General features: G+C 32.4%; 1 protein-coding gene across 1 annotated transcript; it reads right to left on the reverse strand.

Moving 5' to 3' along the window:
- Positions 1 to 1,696: 1,696 nt before the first annotated feature.
- Positions 1,697 to 21,038, reverse strand: LOC143046938 (uncharacterized). Its single transcript, XM_076219978.1, has 6 exons — positions 20,981 to 21,038; positions 16,375 to 16,500; positions 15,662 to 15,799; positions 5,880 to 6,017; positions 3,584 to 3,703; positions 1,697 to 2,418 (listed from the first exon to the last, which is right to left on the reverse strand). Exons 1-6 carry the CDS (start codon positions 21,015 to 21,017, stop codon positions 2,336 to 2,338), a joined length of 642 nt encoding a protein of 213 aa, XP_076076093.1. The 5' UTR covers positions 21,018 to 21,038; the 3' UTR covers positions 1,697 to 2,335.
- Between the last annotated feature and the right edge of the window lie 1,676 nt (positions 21,039 to 22,714).

Here is a 22,714-nt window from a genome sequence, read left to right on the forward strand (position 1 = left end):
TTAATTCTTAATGGACAGTAGGCTTTTTGGGAATTTATTATTTTTATATTCAGTGTATATACCAGTGAATAAATCATAGAAAGAGAAATAACTCTATTTTCTATTTTGTGAAGACTGAGCTTGTAGTGTTTGTATTCCTCCAAGTTTTACATTGCAAAAACAAGGAATGCAAAACTGATTAGGAGCAAAAGATTAATATAAATCGACTTTAATGATCATAGCACTTTCATTGTTTCCTGGGTTGGATGGAGCAGAGACTAACTAAAACTTAAAAGCAAAAGTACCATTGTTCGTCTTCTTTTTTTAAATAAATCACTGTTCAGGCTAAAAGACAATTGTACTTCCTTAATAATGATTCTCGCAGCGTTTATTGATCTCTGATGGTTTGGAGAAAATAAAAAAATATTAACCCGTTCGTATGTATCGAAATTGGTTACCGTTTTCTGACTTTTTTTCCATCAACCAAATTGATATGAAAATTATACGCACTGCTTATTACTACATGTTTCGCTGTCAATGTTCTGGAGTTATGTTGCTGTAAAAAGACAAATAGTGATAGGAATTGGAGTTTTAAGTTTCCCCACTTTAATAATACAATAACAATCAAAACCAGGGAGTAAACAACGACTCATACAACCAAAGGACATTTGCATCAACAGTTATAAATAATAAATAAGAAACAACACAAACTCAACTAAAAACCGGAAGTGAAATCAGGTGCTCCGGAAGGGTAAGCATTTCCTGCACCGTAGACGGTACCCGTCGTGTTATTTCTTTGTTCAGTTCGGTAATGATGGAAGGTTATTATGACTGAGGAAGAATATCAGATATGATTTCTGACACACTTTTGTCATAATGGCCAATCAGCTCATAATAAATCTTTGGAAACTTAACAACTAGAATACTCAATAGTTTAAAGTTAGAAGCCATTCGGTTTCTGAGAGATAGATGTCGCATTGGCAATCATACCACATCGCCTTATTTGTATATGTTCTCCAGAGTATCTAGTTCAAACGACAACTGCAGTGCGTTAAAAGTCAAGGTCTGAATGTTTCCAATTACTATCGATACGGTGTGTATTCTTTTGACAATGACTTCTACAAACGTCCCTTTAAGATTCTTCAATATATTATTCGGATCAAAATGAAAATGTTGTACCAAGTCAGGAATATGACAGTTCTTGTCCATTCGTGTTTCATGTGTTTTGTTATTTGATTTTGCCATGTGATAATGGACTTTCCGAATTGATTTTCCTCTGAGTTCAGTATATTTGTGATTTTACTTTTTATTCGCTCATCAACGTTTGTATTGGGATTTGGATTTCCAACTCTTTTGGCTTCTAACATCACGAACGATAAATTAATTGTCTGAATGTGCATCTGATGCTTACAAAAACGGTACCGTTAATGTTTTTACATCGTATAGTCGACAGGCAGACATATACAATAAACATATAAAATAATGTATAAGCAATCCAGAGTCAGACTTAGTTTTTCTTTATGAAATAAAAAAACTAAATTGACGAAACAGGTCATTTATTCAAAATCACAAATGCTAAAAATACATTTTGCAAGTATAACATTTTGACATAAAAGTTCATAATTAATATGAAATTATAATACATAACTAATACGAATTTACATCAACCAATGTCATATCAATTGAATAAATGACAAATAATAGTGAAGGTATGGAGAACAAATTGCCAAAAATATACTCTAAGGTTGAAAGAGTAAGTCACCACCCACCACCACCCGAGAAGATGTAAGAGATCAATTAGCCCTGCTAAAAAAATATCTCAGGTTACAATGTATATAATGTCCATGTCCTTACTATACCTAGGTAAAAAGTTTGTTCTTTTATTTATTAGGAAAATTGCTTGAATTGAAAGAAATCATTCACATTTAAACAATTGAATGCTAATATTTGTTTAAAAGGTGTACATCAATCTTTCGTCATTTTATTGAAATATACATTGTAGGTTCTTTTCAAAATAACTACACTGGACTTATTTTCCTAGAGAATTTTTCTACCGAACCGAATATACTGCAACACATACAACACAATTATTTAATTTATCTACATATATATGTACATACATTAAATGCTAATTACAAACATTCAAGTTAAAGCCAGCATGAAAGTCAGAAAGAGCCAATTTATAGACTAGGTAAAGCATGTCAAATCCAATGCGTAGCTAATACTAGTTATTCAAAAGGGTTTATGAGCATCTACTTTTTTTTATCTATATAATCTTACATTTAAAATATAAATATTATAAATAACATTCAAATATCAAAAACAGCAAAACTTCAAAATGATCACGAAAAACTATTCATCGAAGAAAAAACATCACGGATGCAAGGATAGGTATCACGTACATGTGTGTCAGAGTTGTGATTTTGACAACACCATTGCCTGAAAATAAAATTGAATGTAGGTTACACCAGTCTTTTTATAACTTATTTATTATTAATTTAATCAATGAAATGCTCAAAGTGACTAAATTTGCGAAACAAAGAATAACTGTGTTACTTTTTAATATACTTGATAAGTGTGCATAAATATTCACAATCGAGAAGACAGTTTATTAAATGGAGACACATTCATGATAGTATTTGTCTGTTTTAATAGCAGTAATACATGTCCAAAAACCAGAACATTATACTACCCAGGAATTTGTATAAGTGCCCTGCTGCCATTTTGTCCAAAGGAAACAATTTACTTGTGTATATATATTTATTAAGAATTATTACCGTAACGTACTAAGTAAGATAGTACATCACAGAACTACAAATGAATCAAAAGACATTACAAACTCATCCAATATACCAGGCTTAGAATTTGAAACACAAGAAACACGTTTCATTCATGTCATAAGTGGTGCGGGAATACATATACAATTTTAGGTCAATGAAAGAAAAATTTAAACTTTTTTTGTGTGAGGCTGAGAAACTTGGGAAGGGCGAGGTTGCGAGCTCTTCCATAGTATTGCGCCGAGTACAAACAGGTTATATTTTTATGACATTGACCTAATATTGTTTTTATTCTGCAACTTAAACTTATACAGTTCTTGTTCATTCGTTTTTGATGCGTTTTGTTATTTTATTTTGCCATGTGATTATGGACTTTCCGATCGAATTGATTTTCCTCTAAGTTCATTATTTTTGTGATTTTACTTTTTATACATTCATGACATTGATAACTTTTTAAATCGTAACAAAAAATTCCTTAATGAACCCCTGATTGTGGAAAAGGTGTTCAATGATGAAATTGACATTATTCAAAATAAAGCTACATGTATGTTAATATATTAAGGAAATAAACACAACTAGTTGCAGTATGAAATAGTTGATAAGCGTTTGTCAACATAACATTGTGACTGTACGCACTTGATTGTTTCTATGTACTTTAGACTACGTTTTTAGCAGTGTAACATATATTAAACTTTTATCTGGCTACCTTGATGTAACTGATGAATTGCAAATAATAGAAGTGACATAGTAAAACGCCAAATTTAACGACATCATTGACCAGTTAAGTTCTGATTTTTTGCCAAGTTTTACAATGAACTAAAACTTACACATGGTAGGACTGACGGTTGGTGATGGTGTATAACCTGCATCACACACACATTTTGTAGATACACATGAAGCATGTGTTACACATTCAGCACCACCACAAGTGGCATCTGGAGACTTTCCTGCAATAGCAAAAACATATTTAAAAGTATCTGTCTATGTGACAATAATCCAATACAAAGATAAATTAACTTCAACATCTTGTTTTACACATTAGACTGGTGCCTATAAAGTACAATGTAGTATGTGAAACTGCTAATAGAGAAGAGCCTACAATTTCGGATTTAAACAAATACGTACTGACTTTATCAAAGATATGTTGTATCCTCCCTGAATTTGTAAGAAAACAAACCAACTAAACTAAACAAATACTGTCAAGGTTTTAAGGGAAAGGTAGTTATATGTATGACTATTTATCTGGAATAGAAAAGATAATCTAATACATTTGGATTAAATTCCTTATTATGATCTAGGCAACGATTAAGATATGAAGCAGGCTTTTTAGTTTTTGCAGTATCCTTATTCACAAGTATACTGTGATACATATATATGACGTGCAATCAGTGTGACTAAAACGTGGATTATCGAGTGACAGAACAGCATACAGATAACTTTGCAAAATGGTCATACATAATATACAAGCATTACTTACTATCATTTTTATAAATTTTACTATTTGAGAGTTATCGAGTTTTTAAATACATGTACATCGAAGTACAGACAATTCCTAATGTATTCTGTGTTAGCTTTCTTTTGATGAAAGTGTTTGAAATTCAATAGTCTTTACATTGTTTTTTTATTTCAAATTATAAAAAACTGTCAACGATTGCCCATTTGGTTTTCGAAATGGGTACGAAGTTGCAAGATGCTTGCTTTTTGATTGACAACATATTTGTAACGTTCGGAGGACGTGTTTTTCAACAGACTGTCGGCATCCCAATGGGAACAAACTCTACTTGCCGACTTGTTTCTTTGTTATTATGAGGCTGACTTCATGCAGGAACTTCTTATGAAGAAAGATAAGAAGTTAGCAATATCCTTTAACTCTACTTTCCGCTATATAGATGACGTTCTTTCACTAAACAATTCAAAATTTGGTGACTATGTGGAACGCATCTATCCCATCGAATTGGAGATAAAGGATACTACAGATACAGTTAAGTCGGCTTCAAATCTTGACTTACATCTAGAAATTGACAATGAGGGTCGGTTGAAAACAAAACTTTACGACAAAAGAGATGATTTCAGCTTTCCAATTGTGAACTTTCCATTTCTAAGTAGCAACATTCCAGCAGCACCTGCATACGGGGTATATATCTCCCAATTGATACGATATTCCCGTGCTTGCATTTCCTATCATGATTTTCTTGATAGAGGGTGACTGCTCACAAGGAAGCTATTAAACCAAGAGTTCCAAATGGTGAAGTTGAAATCATCCCTTCGTAAATTTTACGGACGCCATCACGAGTTGGTTGACCGTTATGGAATAACCATTTCACAAATGATATCGGATATGTTCCTTACGTCGTAACTACAATCCCCTTCCCTTTCATGAATGTGACCTACCGAATTAGACTATTTACCGGATTTGTAATCACATAAGCAACACGACGGGTGCCACATGTGGAGCAGGATCTGCTTACCCTTCCGGAGCACCTGATACCACCCCTAGTTTTTGGTGGGGTTCGTGTTGTTTATGCTTTAGTTTTCTATGCTTTGTCATGTGTACTATTGTTTTTCTGTTTGTCTTTTTCATTTTTAGCCATGGCGTTGTCAGTTTGTTTTGGATTTATGAGTTTGACTGTCCCTTTGGTATCTTTCGTTCCTCTTTTGCAAAATGTTACAGTATAAAGTTAAGCCAACAAAAGTGAAGACTAAAATTTAAACTAGATTTGTAATTATTTTCCTCGTTAACGTTATACGATTTTTTATAGGTGGCGTCCATACACTAAATGTACATGTAGTGCTATAAATAAAGTACAAAAAGTAATTAAGCATCGTTGTCACTATAATGGAATTTGATGCGACTTTCTTACAAGTGAGAGGTTTTGCACTTTAAAATCACGTTCAATCCACCATTTTCTTCATAAGAAATTGTCTGTACCAAGTCAGGAATTTGACAGTTGTTGTCCATTCGTTTGATGTGTGTTTAGATTTGGGACTTTCCATTTTGAATTTTCCTCGTACTTCACTATTTTTGTGATCTTACTTTTTACAGTATATGCATAATGTAAATTAGAATAGATATTGATTTATCATTACAAATTGACAAACAAAACATGTTTTTTTTAATCTTACTTATCACGCATGCGCCTCCAGCTGTATAGTGAGTAGCTTTACACAGACATTTATCACTTCTACATTCCGAGTCGGGTACAACACATTGATCTGGAGCAGAATCCGCGGCGTCGCAAACTCCATCCAAGGCAGTAACTTCTGTAATGTGTTAATGATATTAAAAAAAGATATGTTTATACAGTTGAATTTTTTTTCGAAAAAGCTAGTTAAATTATTGGTATTTTAAGGCCATAAGATACAGTTACAGTTGAGATAATGACGTTGCTAATGTAAAATATTTGTTTGCGACGTCAAACTGTGACACATCGGGAAAGATTTATTTTTCGACTAATTTTTATCATTCAAACTGATTTAACTGGAAAACGAGTTCATTTTTGATATTACATTTGGTTTGATTACGTATGAAGACTATTCGTACTAATTTTCATGAAAATTTTAATAATGCAATGTTTTTGTATTTTAAAAATATATACAGCAAATAATGACGGTATTTTTCTAAATTCATGAACATTTGATAAATATGAATTGTTTCAACAAACAATATGCAAAAATTTATAGGTTACTGTTATCCAAAAGAACTTACAAGATACAAATTATTCAACAGCTAGTGTTTACTTTTTAAAACAAAAAAGTTATGTTTTTCTGCCGGAAGGAAAAATACGTCCATTAATCCGAATTTTGAGCAATATCTGAAATTGAGACTTCATTTTACACAAAAAGTAGCATATGCATGCAGACTTCTAATACGTTCAGGTATTTCACATCCAATTTTTTATGGAAATATTCTTTATAAAGCACAAAGGTGTCAGTATTCACCTCAGAAACTTACAAAACCTTTGAATAGACTTATTAAGAAGGGATATACAGATGGGTGTGGTCCTAACCTTGACAGAAGTTAACTTAGAGTTAACTTGTTGACTGCTTTTTAAGTTAACTTGAGAATTTTTAAGCAGACCAGCAAGTTAACTTCGTCTACGGTGGACCAGACCTACGGTCCGCTTTTTTATGACTGCTGCAGACCTATCGACGGGTCTGTTCCAGACCAGACCTGTGGACAAGTCTGCTTTTGACCAGTCCTGAGGACAGGTCTTATCCAGACCAGACCTGTGGACAGGTCTGCTCCTGACCAGACCTGTGGACAGGTCTGCTTCTGACCAGACCTTTCGACAGGTCTGCTTCTGACCAGACCTGTGGACAGGTCTGCTTCTGACCAGACCTGTGGACAAGTCTGCTATTGACCAGACCTGGGGACATGTCTGCTTATGAAATGTTATCGTCTTTGCGACTTTCCATATCAGACTTGAGTTTTATTAAAATATGTATAAACAACATTCGCATTGTTCTTCCCAAGAAGGCCTCTGATAGCAAATGTCTTTACTCTACTAGACATTATTCATAACAACACAATTCTTTCTTTTTTTTTTAATATATTCTTATAAACATTAGTCAATTACATAGAGTTATCATATTTTTTTAATTAGAAGGTGGATAGAAATTAGGGTTGTCCAACGCATCGGAACAACATTCGTATATCATGGGATATCAACATCTTTGTCGACGTTACTTCGTTCCCCGTTTTTTAACTGTCCCTTCATAATTTTTACTTTACGCATTTATACATGCATGGATATTTCATTGTTATTCTACTTGTTTGGATTGGATTTACTATTCTTTTTCCGCAGAATATTCTAACGAAAATTGTACAGTTGTACAGTGTCCGGATATGTACGATGTGGTAAAACTACCAACAATCTCGTCAAATTCGTCAGATTTGTCGAGAGATTTGTGCACATGAATGAAATAGTTGTCACTTGACGTTTAACCACAAACAAAATCAATCAACCGACATAACAGATTAACAGTATACTATTACCAGATGAGAACCTCAAATACATTTTTTTTTATTAAAAAGCACAAATGAATTCAGACATGTCAGTGTTGGTACATTGTACATGTACTTGGATGATGCGGCCTAATAGTTTCGTTTTACACCCCCTAGTGACTGTTCAATATTATGAATACAGAGATGAAACGCTGACATTCTCAATGTATGCGGGAAAAAATTGCATTAATTGTTTTCCTTATCATGCTTACATTTGCCGTCCTACTAACATGTTCACAGGAGTGCCAGGAGAAGACTTAATTAGTCGCCATCCCAACAGGGGTCATTTATTTTATACATTGAATCCAGACATCAAAAATATGGCTGATTTACTATGCGGATATATATAGATTTTTAAATTAAAGTGCACATATGCAGGTCAGTTTTTGGTCGATGCAGTCAAATAATTTTGTTGTATAAAGTCAGCATGAGGTATCAAATCTACTGAAATTTTGTTACGTATCAATATTTTGAATAAAAGGAGGACATGCTGACATCCAAAATTAATGCGAACAAAAATTTGTTGTTATTATATTGCAATATTACTGTCCATTGTATTATACATTGAATCCTGACATAAAAAATATGGCTTCTTTACTATGCGGGTATACATGGTATTATATTTACAAATTAAAGTGCACATATGGTCAGTTTTGGTCAATGCGGTCAAATCATTTTGTTGTACAAGTCAGCATGAGGTATCAAAACTACTGAAATTTTGTTACGTATCAATATTTTGATAAACATGATAAAAGGAGAGAATGCTGGCACCCTAAATTTATGCGAACAAAAATTTGTTGTTCGTGTTGTTATTGTATTGGAATATAGCTGTCCATTGTATTATACATTGAATCCTGACATAAAAAAATATGGCTGATTTACTATGCTGGTATATAGATTTACAAATTAGAGTGCACATATGGTCAGTTTTGGTCTTGGTCAATGCGGTCAAATTATTTTATTGTACAAGTTAGCATGATGTATTAAAACTATTGAAATTTTGTTACGTATCAATATTTTGAATATAAGGAGGACATGCTGGCACCCTAAATTTATGCAAAACAAAAATTTGTTGTTACTGTATTGCAATATTGCAATCCATTGTATTATACATTGAATCCTGACATAAAAAATATGCTGAATTACTATGCTGGTATATAGATTTACAAATTAGAGTCCACATATAGTCAGTTTTGGTCTTTGTCAATGCGGTCAAATTATTTCATTGTACAAGTCAGCATGAGGTATCAAAACTATTGAAATTTTGATACGTATCAATATTTTGAATATAACATAAGGAGAACATGCTGACACCCTAAATTTATGCGTAACAAAAATTTGTTGTTATTGTATTGCAATATTGCAATCCATTGTATTATACATTGAATCCTGACATAAAAAATATGGCTGAATTACTATGCGGGTATATATGGTATATAGATTTACAAATTTAAGTGCACATATGGTCAGTTTTGGTGGAAGCGCTCAAAATATTTTGTTGTACAAGTCATCATGAGGTATCATAACACTGTAATTTTGATACGTATCAATATTTTGAATAAAAGGAGAACATTCTAGCACCCTAAATGTATGTGAACACAAATTTGTTGTTATTGTATTGCAATATTGCTGTCCATTGTATTGTACATTGAATCCTAACACAAAAAATATGGCTGATTTACTATACAGGTATATAACTTTACAAATTAAAGTTTACATATGGTCAGTTTTTGTTGATGTGGTCAAATAATTTTGTTGCACATGTCAACATGGTCAGCATAAGGTATCAAAACTACTGAAATTTTGTTACGTATCAATATTTTGAATTAAAGGAGGACATGCTGGCACCCTAAATTTATGCGAACAAAAATTTGTTGTTATTGTATTGCAATATTGCTGTCCATTGTATTATACATTGAATCCTGACATAAAAAATATGGCTGATTTACTATACAGGTATATAGATTTACAAATTAAAGTACACATATGGTCAGTTTTAGTTGATGCGGTCAAATAATTTTGTTGTACATGTCAACATGGTCAGCATAAGGTATCAAAACTACTGAAATTTTGTTACGTATCAATATTTTGAATTAAAGGAAGACATGCTGGCACCCTAAATTTATGCGAACAAAAATTTGTTGTTATTGTATTGCAATATTGCTGTCCACTGTATTATACATTGAATCCTGACATAAAAAATATGGCTGATTTACTATGCGGGTATATAGATTTACAAATTAAAGTGCACATATGGTCAGTTTAAGTTGATGCGGTCTAATAATTTTGTTGGACAAGTCAGCATGAGGTATCAAAACTACTGTAATTTTGTTACGTATTAATATTTTGAATAAAAGGATGACATGCTGTCACCCTTAATTCATGCGAAAACAAAAATTTGTTGTTATTGTATTACAATATTGCTGTCCATTGTATTATACATTGAATCCTGACATAAAAAATCTGGCTGAATAACTATGCTGGTATATAGATTAAGAAATTAAAAGTGCACAAATTGTCAGTTTAATTTGATGCAGTCAAATAATTTTGTTGTACAAGTCAGCATGAGGTATCAAAACTACTGAAATTTTGTTACGTATCAAAATTTTGAATAAAAGGAGGACATGAAGGCATCCTAAATGTATGCAAACAAAAATTTATAAAAAAATTGCTGATTTAGTATGCTGGTATATAGATTTATGAATAAAAGTGCTCACATGGTCAGTTTTGGTCAACACGGTCAAATAATTTTGTTGCACAAGTCAGCAAGAGGTATCTAAACTACTGACATTTTGTCACGTATCAATATTTTTAATAAAAGGAGGACATATGCTGGACCTTAAATTTATGCAAACAAAAAATTGTAGTTATTGTATAGCAATATTGCTGTCCATTGTAATATACATTGAATCCTGACAGAACAAATATGGCTGATTTACTATGCTGGTATATAGATTTACAAATTGAAGTGCATATATGGTCAGTTTTAATTGATGCAGTCAAATAATTTTGTTGTACAAGTCAATATGAGGTATCAAAACTACTGAAATTTTGTTACGTATCAATATTTTGAATTAAAGGAGGACATGCTGGCACCCTAAATTTATGCGAACAAAAATTTGTTGTTATTGTATTGCAATATTGCTGTCCATTGTATTATACATTGAATCCTGACATAAAAAATATGGCTGATTTACTATACAGGTATATAGATTTACAAATTAAAGTACACATATGGTCAGTTTTAGTTGATGCGGTCAAATAATTTTGTTGTACATGTCAACATGGTCAGCATAAGGTATCAAAACTACTGAAATTTTGTTACGTATCAATATTTTGAATTAAAGGAAGACATGCTGGCACCCTAAATTTATGCGAACAAAAATTTGTTGTTATTGTATTGCAATATTGCTGTCCACTGTATTATACATTGAATCCTGACATAAAAAATATGGCTGATTTACTATGCGGGTATATAGATTTACAAATTAAAGTGCACATATGGTCAGTTTAAGTTGATGCGGTCTAATAATTTTGTTGGACAAGTCAGCATGAGGTATCAAAACTACTGTAATTTTGTTACGTATTAATATTTTGAATAAAAGGATGACATGCTGTCACCCTTAATTCATGCGAAAACAAAAATTTGTTGTTATTGTATTACAATATTGCTGTCCATTGTATTATACATTGAATCCTGACATAAAAAATCTGGCTGAATAACTATGCTGGTATATAGATTAAGAAATTAAAAGTGCACAAATTGTCAGTTTAATTTGATGCAGTCAAATAATTTTGTTGTACAAGTCAGCATGAGGTATCAAAACTACTGAAATTTTGTTACGTATCAAAATTTTGAATAAAAGGAGGACATGAAGGCATCCTAAATGTATGCAAACAAAAATTTATAAAAAAATTGCTGATTTAGTATTCTGGTATATAGATTTATGAATAAAAGTGCTCACATGGTCAGTTTTGGTCAACACGGTCAAATAATTTTGTTGCACAAGTCAGCAAGAGGTATCTAAACTACTGACATTTTGTCACGTATCAATATTTTTAATAAAAGGAGGACATATGCTGGACCTTAAATTTATGCAAACAAAAAATTGTAGTTATTGTATAGCAATATTGCTGTCCATTGTAATATACATTGAATCCTGACAGAACAAATATGGCTGATTTACTATGCTGGTATATAGATTTACAAATTGAAGTGCATATATGGTCAGTTTTAATTGATGCAGTCAAATAATTTTGTTGTACAAGTCAATATGAGGTATCAAAACTACTGAAATTTTGTTACGTATCAAAATTTTGAATAAAAGGAGGACATGCTGGCAGCTTAAATTTATGCGAACAAAAATTTGAAAAAATATGGCTGATTTACTATGCGGGTATATAGATTTATAAAAAGAAGTGCACACATGGACAGTTTTGGTCAACACGGTCAAATAATTTTGTTGCACAAGTCAGCAAGAGGTATCAAAACTACTGAAATTTTGTTACCTATCAATATTTTGAAGAAAAGGAGGACATATGCTGGCACCCTAAATTTATGCAAACAAAAAATTGTTGTTATTGAATAGCAATATTGCTGTCCATTGTAATATACATTGAATCCTGACAAAACAAATATGGCTGATTTACTATGCTGGTATATAGATTTACAAATTGAAGTGCACATATGGTCAGTTTTAGTTGATGCAGTCAAATAATTTTGTTGTACAAGTCAATATGAGGTATCAAAACTACTGAAATTTTGTTACGTATCAAAATTTTGAATAAAAGGAGAACATGCTGGTACCCTAAATTTATGCGAACAAAAATTTGAAAAATATGGCTGACTTACTATGCAGATATATAGATTTATAAATAAAAGTGCACAGTTTTGGTCAATGCGGTCAAATAATTTTGTTGTACAAGTCAGCATGAGGTATCACAACGTAACTTAATTTTTTTACGCATCAATATTTTGAATAAAAGGAGGACATGCTGGCACCCAAAATTTATGCGAACAAAAATTTGTAATCATGTGTTAAAATGATGCTTTCCTCTAAAATACGTCCTTCCATAGATATAAATATAAATAAAGTTCAAATATGGTTGAATTTGATAGGTATTGGAATATATATTCAGTGCCCGTTATCATTGTAACCAAGATCGCTTTTTAAATTATAGATTGGCAGATCACAAATAAATTTGTGTTACAAGCAACGTTTTATGCGTACTTTATTTTCAAATAGTTGTATTAAATCCGGTTTATATAACGGAAGTATTAGTTTTACTTTATTTTCGATGTTTATACTACGAAACAAAGATATAAAAAATATTTTTTAAATATCGATGTAGAGCGGTCCTGGTTACAAGTTAACTTAGTGTTGAGCAGACCAGTCAAAAGTTAACTTGGGAACAGGTCTGGTTTCGATCGGATTTGTCAAAGCAAAAGTTAACTTATGTTAACTTTGTGGCAGTACTGGTCTCGAAGTTAACTTATGTTAACTTTATGGCAGGACTGGTTTCGAAGTTAACTTATGTTAACATTACGGCAGGACTGGTTCGAAGTTAACTTATATCAATAGCGGACCTGTTTCGAAGTTAACTTTTTGGCAGACATAAAAAACAGTCCTAGGACCAAGTCCGCTTTTCAAGTTAACTAGATTTTGGTCCTAGGACTGGTCAGAGCAGTCCTAAATCCGGTCACAGGTTAACTTTGACCAGTCCAAATGACTGGTTATCAAGTTAACTTGCTGTACAGGTTAGGACTGCACCCATTTGTAATTACGATACTGTTGTCAAGTCATTAAAGATTGCATATGTTGGCGTTAATATTGAGTCACTGATAAGGTCTTTGCATCGGAACTAAACACATTTATTCTAAAAACAGTTGTTGGCATGACACGGGTTATGTTCTTCTCATATATGTAATGATGGTATGATTCTAAACCCCTAACGGGAAGGATTGTGCCTGATGTTCATATGATGAAATCATAATCTCTTAGTCAGTTTAATTGAAGTTTGGAGCTGGCATGTCAGTTAACTGCTAGTAGTCTGTTGTTATTTATGTATTATTGTCATTTTGTTTATTTTCTTTGGTTACATCTTCTGACATCAGACTCGGACTTCTCTTGAACTGAATTTTAATGTGCGTATTGTTATGCGTTTACTTTTCTACATTGGTTAGAGGTATAGGGGGAGGGTTGAGATCTCACAAACATGTTTAACCCCGCCACATTTTTGCGCCTGTCCCAAGTCAGGAGCCTCTGGCCTTTGTTAGTCTTGTATTATTTTAATTTTAGTTTCTTGTGTACAATTTGGAAATTAGTATGGCGTTCATTATCACTGGACTAGTATATATTTGTTTAGGGGCCAGCTGAAGGACGCCTCCGGGTGCGGGAATTTCTCGCTACACTGAAGACCTGTTGTTGACCCTCTGCTGTTGTTTTTTATTTGGTCGGGTTGTTGTCTCTTTGACACATTCCCCATTTCCATTCTCAATTTTATGTATATTTTTTATTTACATAATTATTTTATTAAATCAGGTCAAGAATAGCCTGCATGCACAGTTTCATTATTGAATCAAATTTGTTCCGTATGCCCTTAATACTCTGATGGACTGTGGGCATTTTCAATTTTCGTACATCCAAATGACAATAACGTTATGTCATTGGTTTAATTTCAATTGTTTATTACAGTTTAAGTCATTAACAACGTTTTGATTGTCGCTTTTGCAAATATTACCCAGAACGTTTTAGATTCCGAAACGGCGTATTCAAAAATGTAATAAACCAAAAGAATAAAAACAGTGATATATAAATACACGGATGATTCTATTCTCAGTCTGTCATATATACCTAGTAGGGTTATGTACTTGTTATGTTAAACTGACTTAAACAATCTTACTACTTGCGCATAAAATTGAGGAGTTTATTTATTCGTATCCCTTATGTATAAATATGCTTCTATTGTTACTTTTATCAGCCGTAAGCCCATAATTCATATATTGTTTTCAAATTAGGCTTGTGTGTATATATATATATATATATATATATGAGTCTGAAAGATTGTGTATATATATATATACAACTCGTTTAAACATCATCCCAACATTGTTAGATCTGTAAATTTGCTTTCGCAAATTTTTGTTCTTCCCTCGCCGGGATTCAAACCCTTGCTACTGATGTTTCGTGACACCAAATTGCTGCACTATATCCTGCGCGCTAGTCCACACGACCACCTGGGCTTCATAAAAAAGAGGCTTACGGTGGCCGGGTGTTATCTTTCCATGTCAGTTTTAATCTAGCGTCGTACTTGATAAAGAAGGCACGGAGATGTTATTTTTATACAGATCAGCTAAATTATCTATAGTAAAGGATCCTACAAATTAATGTAATGATATGGGGTATTTATTCAAAACATGCAATCATTAATAAGAGCATAAAAAAAGAGCAAGAGGTAGCGGTTTAATAAGTGTTCTTCATTTAAAAATCATATGACATGGATGTAGCTTTAAGTTTGTTATTACTTAATTTTGAAATGTAAACATTACACTGCTAATGAAGATAATTGAATTGGTCCGTTACTGTATCCAAACTAAATTTCTTTGTTGTCAACAATATCTGGTATTATTTATTCAATACAAAATCCATCAAACATGGTCGGCTTTATTTCATGCCGTCACAATAGGAAACTCAGAATAAAGCAAGAAAGTTTGACGTCATAATCGAGTTTTGACCAATGAAGAACTGATATCAAACAAACCACTCGTTGATTAAACATGTTAGATAGAAATAATAAACAGGTCGGGAAAAGTAAAAATAAAGTACGAATTAGAAAATATACATAAACAATGACTATCCATCTATAATTTCATGTGAACGATGCTTTCAAAAACACTTACGTGATGAACAACCTGCGTTCTTGTCTGCAAAAAAATTTGCCATGCATACGCATATTAAATCTGTGATTTGGCATACTGCATTAGTGGCTGCACACTGATCGGGGGGTGTAGCTGTACAGGCTCCAGCTAAAGCAATTTCTAAAATAAATATTTTGTTTTGAATACAATTTCAAATTAAAGAAAATGTCAACAATTAATTGCACTTTTAACTTAAAAGAGGGGCAAGAGATACCAGAGGGACAGTCAAACTCATAAATCGAGAACAAACTGACAACGCCATGGCTAAAAATGAAAAGGACAAACAGACAAACAATAGTTCAGATGACACAGCATAGAAAACTAAACAATAAACAACACGAACCCCACCAAAAACTAGGGGTGATATCATTTGTAATTATTTTCACCAGTTACATAGATGTAGCATTATCCTTAAAAGATATTGCATATGTCGCGTCAATACGCATGATACGCTACATGTAGTACTATTATTGGTTATGTATAATGTAAATAAGAGTAAACATTGTCGTCTGATCCTGAAAAGCTTTTAAATGTAATTACGTTAACATTATGATCTTTTAACATTTTGTTTTTTGTTTCATCGTAAAATCTGAATGTAATGTGTTAATATTGAAAGTTAATTGGTTTAAATGGGAAAAGGGCGAGGACCAGACTCAGCTAGCAAAAAACATCAATTAGTAAAGAGTTATATTTACTTGTTGCACATTCCATCCCATTTTTTCGGAATGAATCAGCATTACATGCACATGCCATTGAAGTACATACATTATTTGCCTCTGGGCAGTCGACATCAGTCGTACAAGATTCACCAAAAGCTGCACCTTAAAAAAATATAGTAAGATGGTTAAGTTTTATTTTAAATTGTAGTTTTGAAAAATAAATGTATATAATAATTAGTTACATGTGCATTGGTGGATTAAGTACTGTTACAGCTAAGAGTCGGGCAGGTCATAGTACATGGTTATCCCAAAGTTGCATTTTTTTCTAATTTTAATAACACCTCACCCATATTACTATTTTTAGTTGTTAAAATCGTTTTAATTTTTAACCGTTCCTTGGTAACGAATGTAAGAATGCATTTCTATAGATGACCATATCCTATCTTATTTTTAATGTTCACACTAATAATTTCTGTTAAAACAATCATCACTGTGTTTAATGCCAAATATGTTGACTATAATCCGTATCGTTCCAGAACAGCATTACTGTCTCGCTCCAGACAAGTTCAGATAGTTCAAATAGTCAAATATTTAATAATTAAGCCGTTTACTGAATAAAAGTATTGCACATATTTTAAAGATAACAAACGTATTCGCAGCACCAAATTTGCACACATTATATGTACAGGGAATGGATAAAAGTCTCTCCACTAAGTGCACCTGGATAAATGTTATGGCTTATTTTAGATCATGTTGTATAACAGAAGTTTCCTACTCCTACGTAAATATATACATAACACAAAGCACATGGTAGAAATCTCTTTTATTACCAAATTTTATCCTACAGTTTTCTACATATATTGGTTGTAATGTAGGAGGACGATGATGCGATTTTGAGTGTGTTCGTTTTTCAAATTTAGTCCTGGCATTGAAGGCATAAAACTTTGATCAGTGCTCTGACCACAAAAATCATGCTCGAAACATGAAATCCATCAATTTGATTGATTGATTTTCGAGTCTGAGTACAAAAATCATGCTCGAAAGTTTTATGACCGTGTGGCCAGAAGCATCTATAAAAGTCCAATTACATTTATTGAATGACGCAATTCAATTTATTAATTATCAATCGAATTCATTTTGCCAATGTTTATGTTCAATAATTAGGCCGTTAGTTGTCTGGTATTAATCGTTTTATGATTGTGAGTTTAGGCCCTTTGAAAGCTGACTATGCGGTATGAGCTTTGCTCATGTTTGAAGGCTATACGGTGACCTATTATTAATAGGTATTAATTTCTATGTCATTTAATCTTTTAGTTTAAGCATATTTATTTATAGTGGATAGGGAAACAAGCTTTGCAACTTATATTAATCCCTTTCCACTTTGCGGGTGCGAGTGCTGCCTTGTAGCGGCATTAGCCTACTCTTTTTCGAAGTCTACAAGGGTGTCATTAACGTGCAAGAGATATGGCCCTCTCTTAACACGGGTCAGCCATTAATTTGTTCTTTTGTAAATAGTTGTCTCATTGACAGTTATACCACATCTTCTTTTGTATACCAAAATGTCAATTCGCCATAAACACTGATATCGAAAAATGTTACAACAAAGCTAGTGCAAGTGTTAAGGTACAAACTTGATTGTTGCAAGTTCTGAATTACTAATTAGATAGATACAAGTCCTAAAGTACGAATTTATGCCATATATAGAGAGACACATACGAAAGGGAGAGTCAAACTCATGAGTCGAAAATATACTGCCAACACCATGGCAAGGAAAAGGACCAATTTACTAACATCAGTACACAAAACACAACATAGAAAACTAACGGTTGAGAAGCACGAGTTCTACCAGCAGATTCGGCGGATATCGGGTGCTCTGGAATGGTAAGCAAAGCGTGACACCCTTTGTTTAAGTACAAACCCAGTGATAAAGTTGATTTCGTAGGTCGTGCGGCCGGGGATTTAGTTAAAACAATTAAAACATAGAAATCTGTTGTCATCTGTGAAACAGATATTCCCTAACGTTCAACCATCTCGGTGATGACGTCCGTAAAATTTACCAAGTTACCTTTTGGTTTAATAGCTTCCTTGTGAGTAGCAACTCTCTATCAAGAAAATCGTTATAGTAAATACAAGTTCTGGAATATCGTATCAATTTGGAAATACATACTCCGTATTCGGGCGTGGCATAGACGGGGACAGTTCCCATTGTGGAAGCTAAAATTATCTCTTTTGTTGTAAATTATGTTTAAACCGACCCTCAATGTTAATTTCTAGATGTAAATCAAGATATTAGACAACCTGAGATGTATTTATTATATCCTTTATCTCAAGTTTGATGAGATATATGCAGTTAACAGAGTGACGGTATTTTGAGTCGTTTTGGTTTGAACACATCATCTAAACAGTGACAATTAAAGTAAAAGGAGACTGCTCAATTCTATACTTTCTTCTGGAGAGGTTCCTGCATGACTGACCTCAGCCTCGTGTGATTAAACCACAATCAACAGGAGAGCCGCACAGTTGTTTCCTAAGGGCTTTGTTGTTGAAAAACACGTCCCCCAAAAGTGACAACTATGTTGCGAATCGTGGAATCAAGCGTCTATGTTTCTGAGAATTTTTGTTTGCATCAGAGAATTTGTTTTCATATTACGATTCATCGCTCCATAAAACAGGATACTACGTTATTTTTTTATGAACCAAAGCATACCAACTCTATCAGTTTGTCTTTTAGTTTGAAATGGGGATACTTGTGTAAAGGGTAGAACATTCAAATGTTTTTAAACTTCCGAAAGAGTCTTAGATTTTTTGTACTCTAAAAGAGCTTTGGTATTTTTTATTATCCATATCTCATTTACGCCACCTGTAGAATAGAAAGTTTTGCAATAAATTTAAGACCCACTTTAATTGCTGATAATATTGATGTTTATGATTTAGAAAGAGGTTTTGTGATGCATCAGGAACCTTTACATTGACGTGACTTGAAACTACCTAGGTGTAGCCGATCTTATCATCGGGTCATAATTAATATAAAAGAGACCATAAGAAAACGGACATAAGTTAAATACGTAATGCTATTATTCTTAAAATTATTGTTAATATGAATAAAATGTCGTTCAAACTAAAATTTCAAGTGCTGCCAGTGTATCGAACTTTCAATTTGTTACTTCAAATGTGTTATAATTGCATTCATTTCATCACAGAAGGGTACATAAGGCAAACAGGTTAGTAAATACAAATGCGTCGATTGCATTCAAAATTCACAAACCGTTATCAAACAATAAATCACACGTATTTTGGTCATTTTCTATGTAAACAAATATTTCTTCTATATGACAAAACTCGGAAAGCTGCAAGTGCTGAAGTACAAATTTGGTGCAACATTTAACCCGATTTGGATAGACTTGACATGTTTTAAAAGTTATTAACCCAACCCAATTCATTAAGCCAAAGAAGAATAAACAGGCAAACTGCAATACGTACAGAAAAACTGAATTTAAGAGTAGTCCAAGTCCGAATCTAACAAGGGAAACAAACGAAACAAAACAAAGCATTATGAGCAGTTACTGCCATGCCACCTCTAGACATTTAGGTGGTATATTGGTGTCTTTCTCCATCTTGGATTGTAAAAAACAGAGAACCTAAGGTCCAGATTTTCCATCAAGTAAGCAAAACTGAACTGAGAAATGCAGAAAAACTAATATAGATTTTCTTTTAAAGGAACACATTTATAAGATAATAACTTAGAGTTATTGATGTTTTTACATGTTTAGATTTTTTTCGCTTGACTTTTAATGTTTTTTAACATGTATTTTAAGGCAAGGTAACTCTAAAATACTGTGGATTCATTTATTTTCTTAGGTACTAATTTTCGTGGTTTGAGGAAAACTTGAATATTCGTGGATATTTAATTTCGTGGTTTTGGCAAAGTCTGCCTACATTCCTCAAGAAAACTTGTAATTCATTGAACATTTAAAATCGTGGTTCTTCTCTTCCCACGAAATCCACGAAAATTGGTATCCAACGAATATTAATGAATCCACAGTTGTGTATTTTCTGAAAAATTCTACATGGAATTTTCATATTTTGGATTTTCGCCGGAAAAAAAGTACTGTGACCCCATCTTTTTGTTTGATATTCAAAAAGCATTTTCAAAAAACTATTTTTTATCATATTTTATTTTACAATTCTATCATTTAGTTAAGATGAATGACAACATGTTTGTGCTTGTATAGAATATTGACATTAAAAAAAGAAGATGTGGTATGATTGCCAATGAGACAACTGTCTTCAAGAGACCAAATTAACACAGAAATTAACAACTAATTACATTGTAAGTCTATAATAGTTCAAACTTTAAAAACAAAATCTGATTTTCAGTCTATGAGCAAAGTCTCTAACAGGTAAATATTTGAGAAGGAGATTGAATAAAAAAGAAAGATTGCAACAAATGAAAATTTGGTTATAATATAGGCTTAAGTATATTTAAAAATGTAAAGTAAAAGTAAATTTAATTTGTGGATAAGGAAAACGACCACAGAAACAAAGATTGGGGTATTTCGATTTATGTACTCACAAGTAAAAAGTCGTTAACATTAGAACATGTTGTACACAAATTCAACTTATTTAGATAATCAAAACATACCTTCAACACCTGCTGCAATATAAATAACAAACACCATTATGCCAACGAACCGAGCTAAACCCTCCTGTAAGAAAAAAAAAACATATAAAGTATCGTGAAATGTATTTAAATTCAATAGACATGAAAAAACAACTTTTTCAATTTAGTAAATTTCTAGATTAACCTTTATCAACAATGCTCAAACCAAACTCCTTTTGAGAAGAGCAACTGTTTTTATTTTTGTGTGGCATATAAAAAAGCAAAACAGTTACATTTTCCCAAAAGTTGCTCCGATTATAACGTTGATTATGACTTTTTCTTACCTGACAAAGTACAAGAAGATCGAAAATTTAAAAAAAGATTATTGAAAATGGCGTTTTGAAATACAATTAATCTTATTTGTATAATGATTAAATTAAAAATGATTTCATGTTTTTTGGCAATTTAAAACGTAGAGATGCCACATCTAAAAATAAGATTTTTTGTTGAACACACTTGCAAATGAAAATTATATATTGGTAATTAAATGTGCGAAAAACATTAACATCGAAATCATTATAAGGTTGTTTGAATTGGTATTCATTTGTCATTTAGGGGCCTTTTATAGCTGACTATGTGGTATGGGCATTGCATTATTGAAGGCCGTACGCTGACTTGTAGTTGTTAATTTCTGTGTCATTTGATCTCTGGTGAGAGTTGTCTCTGACCCCGTACACACTAGGACATTTTTATCGATTTAAACTAGACGGGTTCACTTGAGATCGGTTTAAGGGCTAATGTGAACGCTTTGAATCGATCTTCAATCGGTCTAAACTAAAACACCAAAAGAGGTAGTTAAGCTTGAATCGATCTAACGTAAACCGATCTTACTTTAAATGTGAACGCAGAGATGGCTTTAAACTAGTACGATTGAATCGAAAATAACGTATGCGCATGTATAGCGGCAAAACTATCTCAGAGGTTCGTTGTTTAACACATATTTCTCTATTAAAAGATCTTTAAAACAAACTGAAAACATGTTGTCTTTGTCGTAGCATAGATTTGCGAAATCTGTGTCTTCTTTTCTTATGTTGGTTTATTTTGCTTGCAGGACCGCAGTATTTTCGACGTCGTGTTGTTACTTCGTTGCTCCAGTTATTTTTTTTCAAAATTAAAGAAAACTGCAAATGACACCAGTATCAAAATTTAAACTTGTGATCCAAGACAAACAATAACTTTATCCATTTTTTTTTTTTCAAGTGTGTGTATCAGTGTATTAACAAATCAAATGACTTTGATAAATCAGTTCTATTTATACAATGTTTACAGTTTTATGAATAAAAAGTTTAGATCAATTGCGTTTTTAATTGTAGTGTGAACTCAGTGGTTCAGATTAGACCGATAGAGATCGTTATGATTAAAGATAATGTGAACGCTAACTGGTTTTATTTAGATCGATTCAAAATAGATCGAGAAAAAAAGTTGTAGTGTGAACGGGGTCTCATTTGCAATCATGCCACATTTTCTTTTTTTATATTGACCTGTCATATTGACAATAGTATACCCGTCATACATAATTTGATGTATTATCACATTGTCTGCAGATAGTTTGTTCGTCTTCAAATTTCGATACATATTCCACAACATAAAGAAGGGATGTCAACTAAAACTAAAGAAACGAATTATGAAATAAATTCGACTTGACTTATCGATTTGCTGCTATGATATTGTGTCCTTTTTATAATATAAACAATACATTCTAAATTTGTTTCCATT

This window comes from Mytilus galloprovincialis, chromosome 9 (assembly GCF_965363235.1).
Source record: "Mytilus galloprovincialis chromosome 9, xbMytGall1.hap1.1, whole genome shotgun sequence".
NCBI classification, from domain to species: domain Eukaryota; kingdom Metazoa; phylum Mollusca; class Bivalvia; order Mytilida; family Mytilidae; genus Mytilus; species Mytilus galloprovincialis.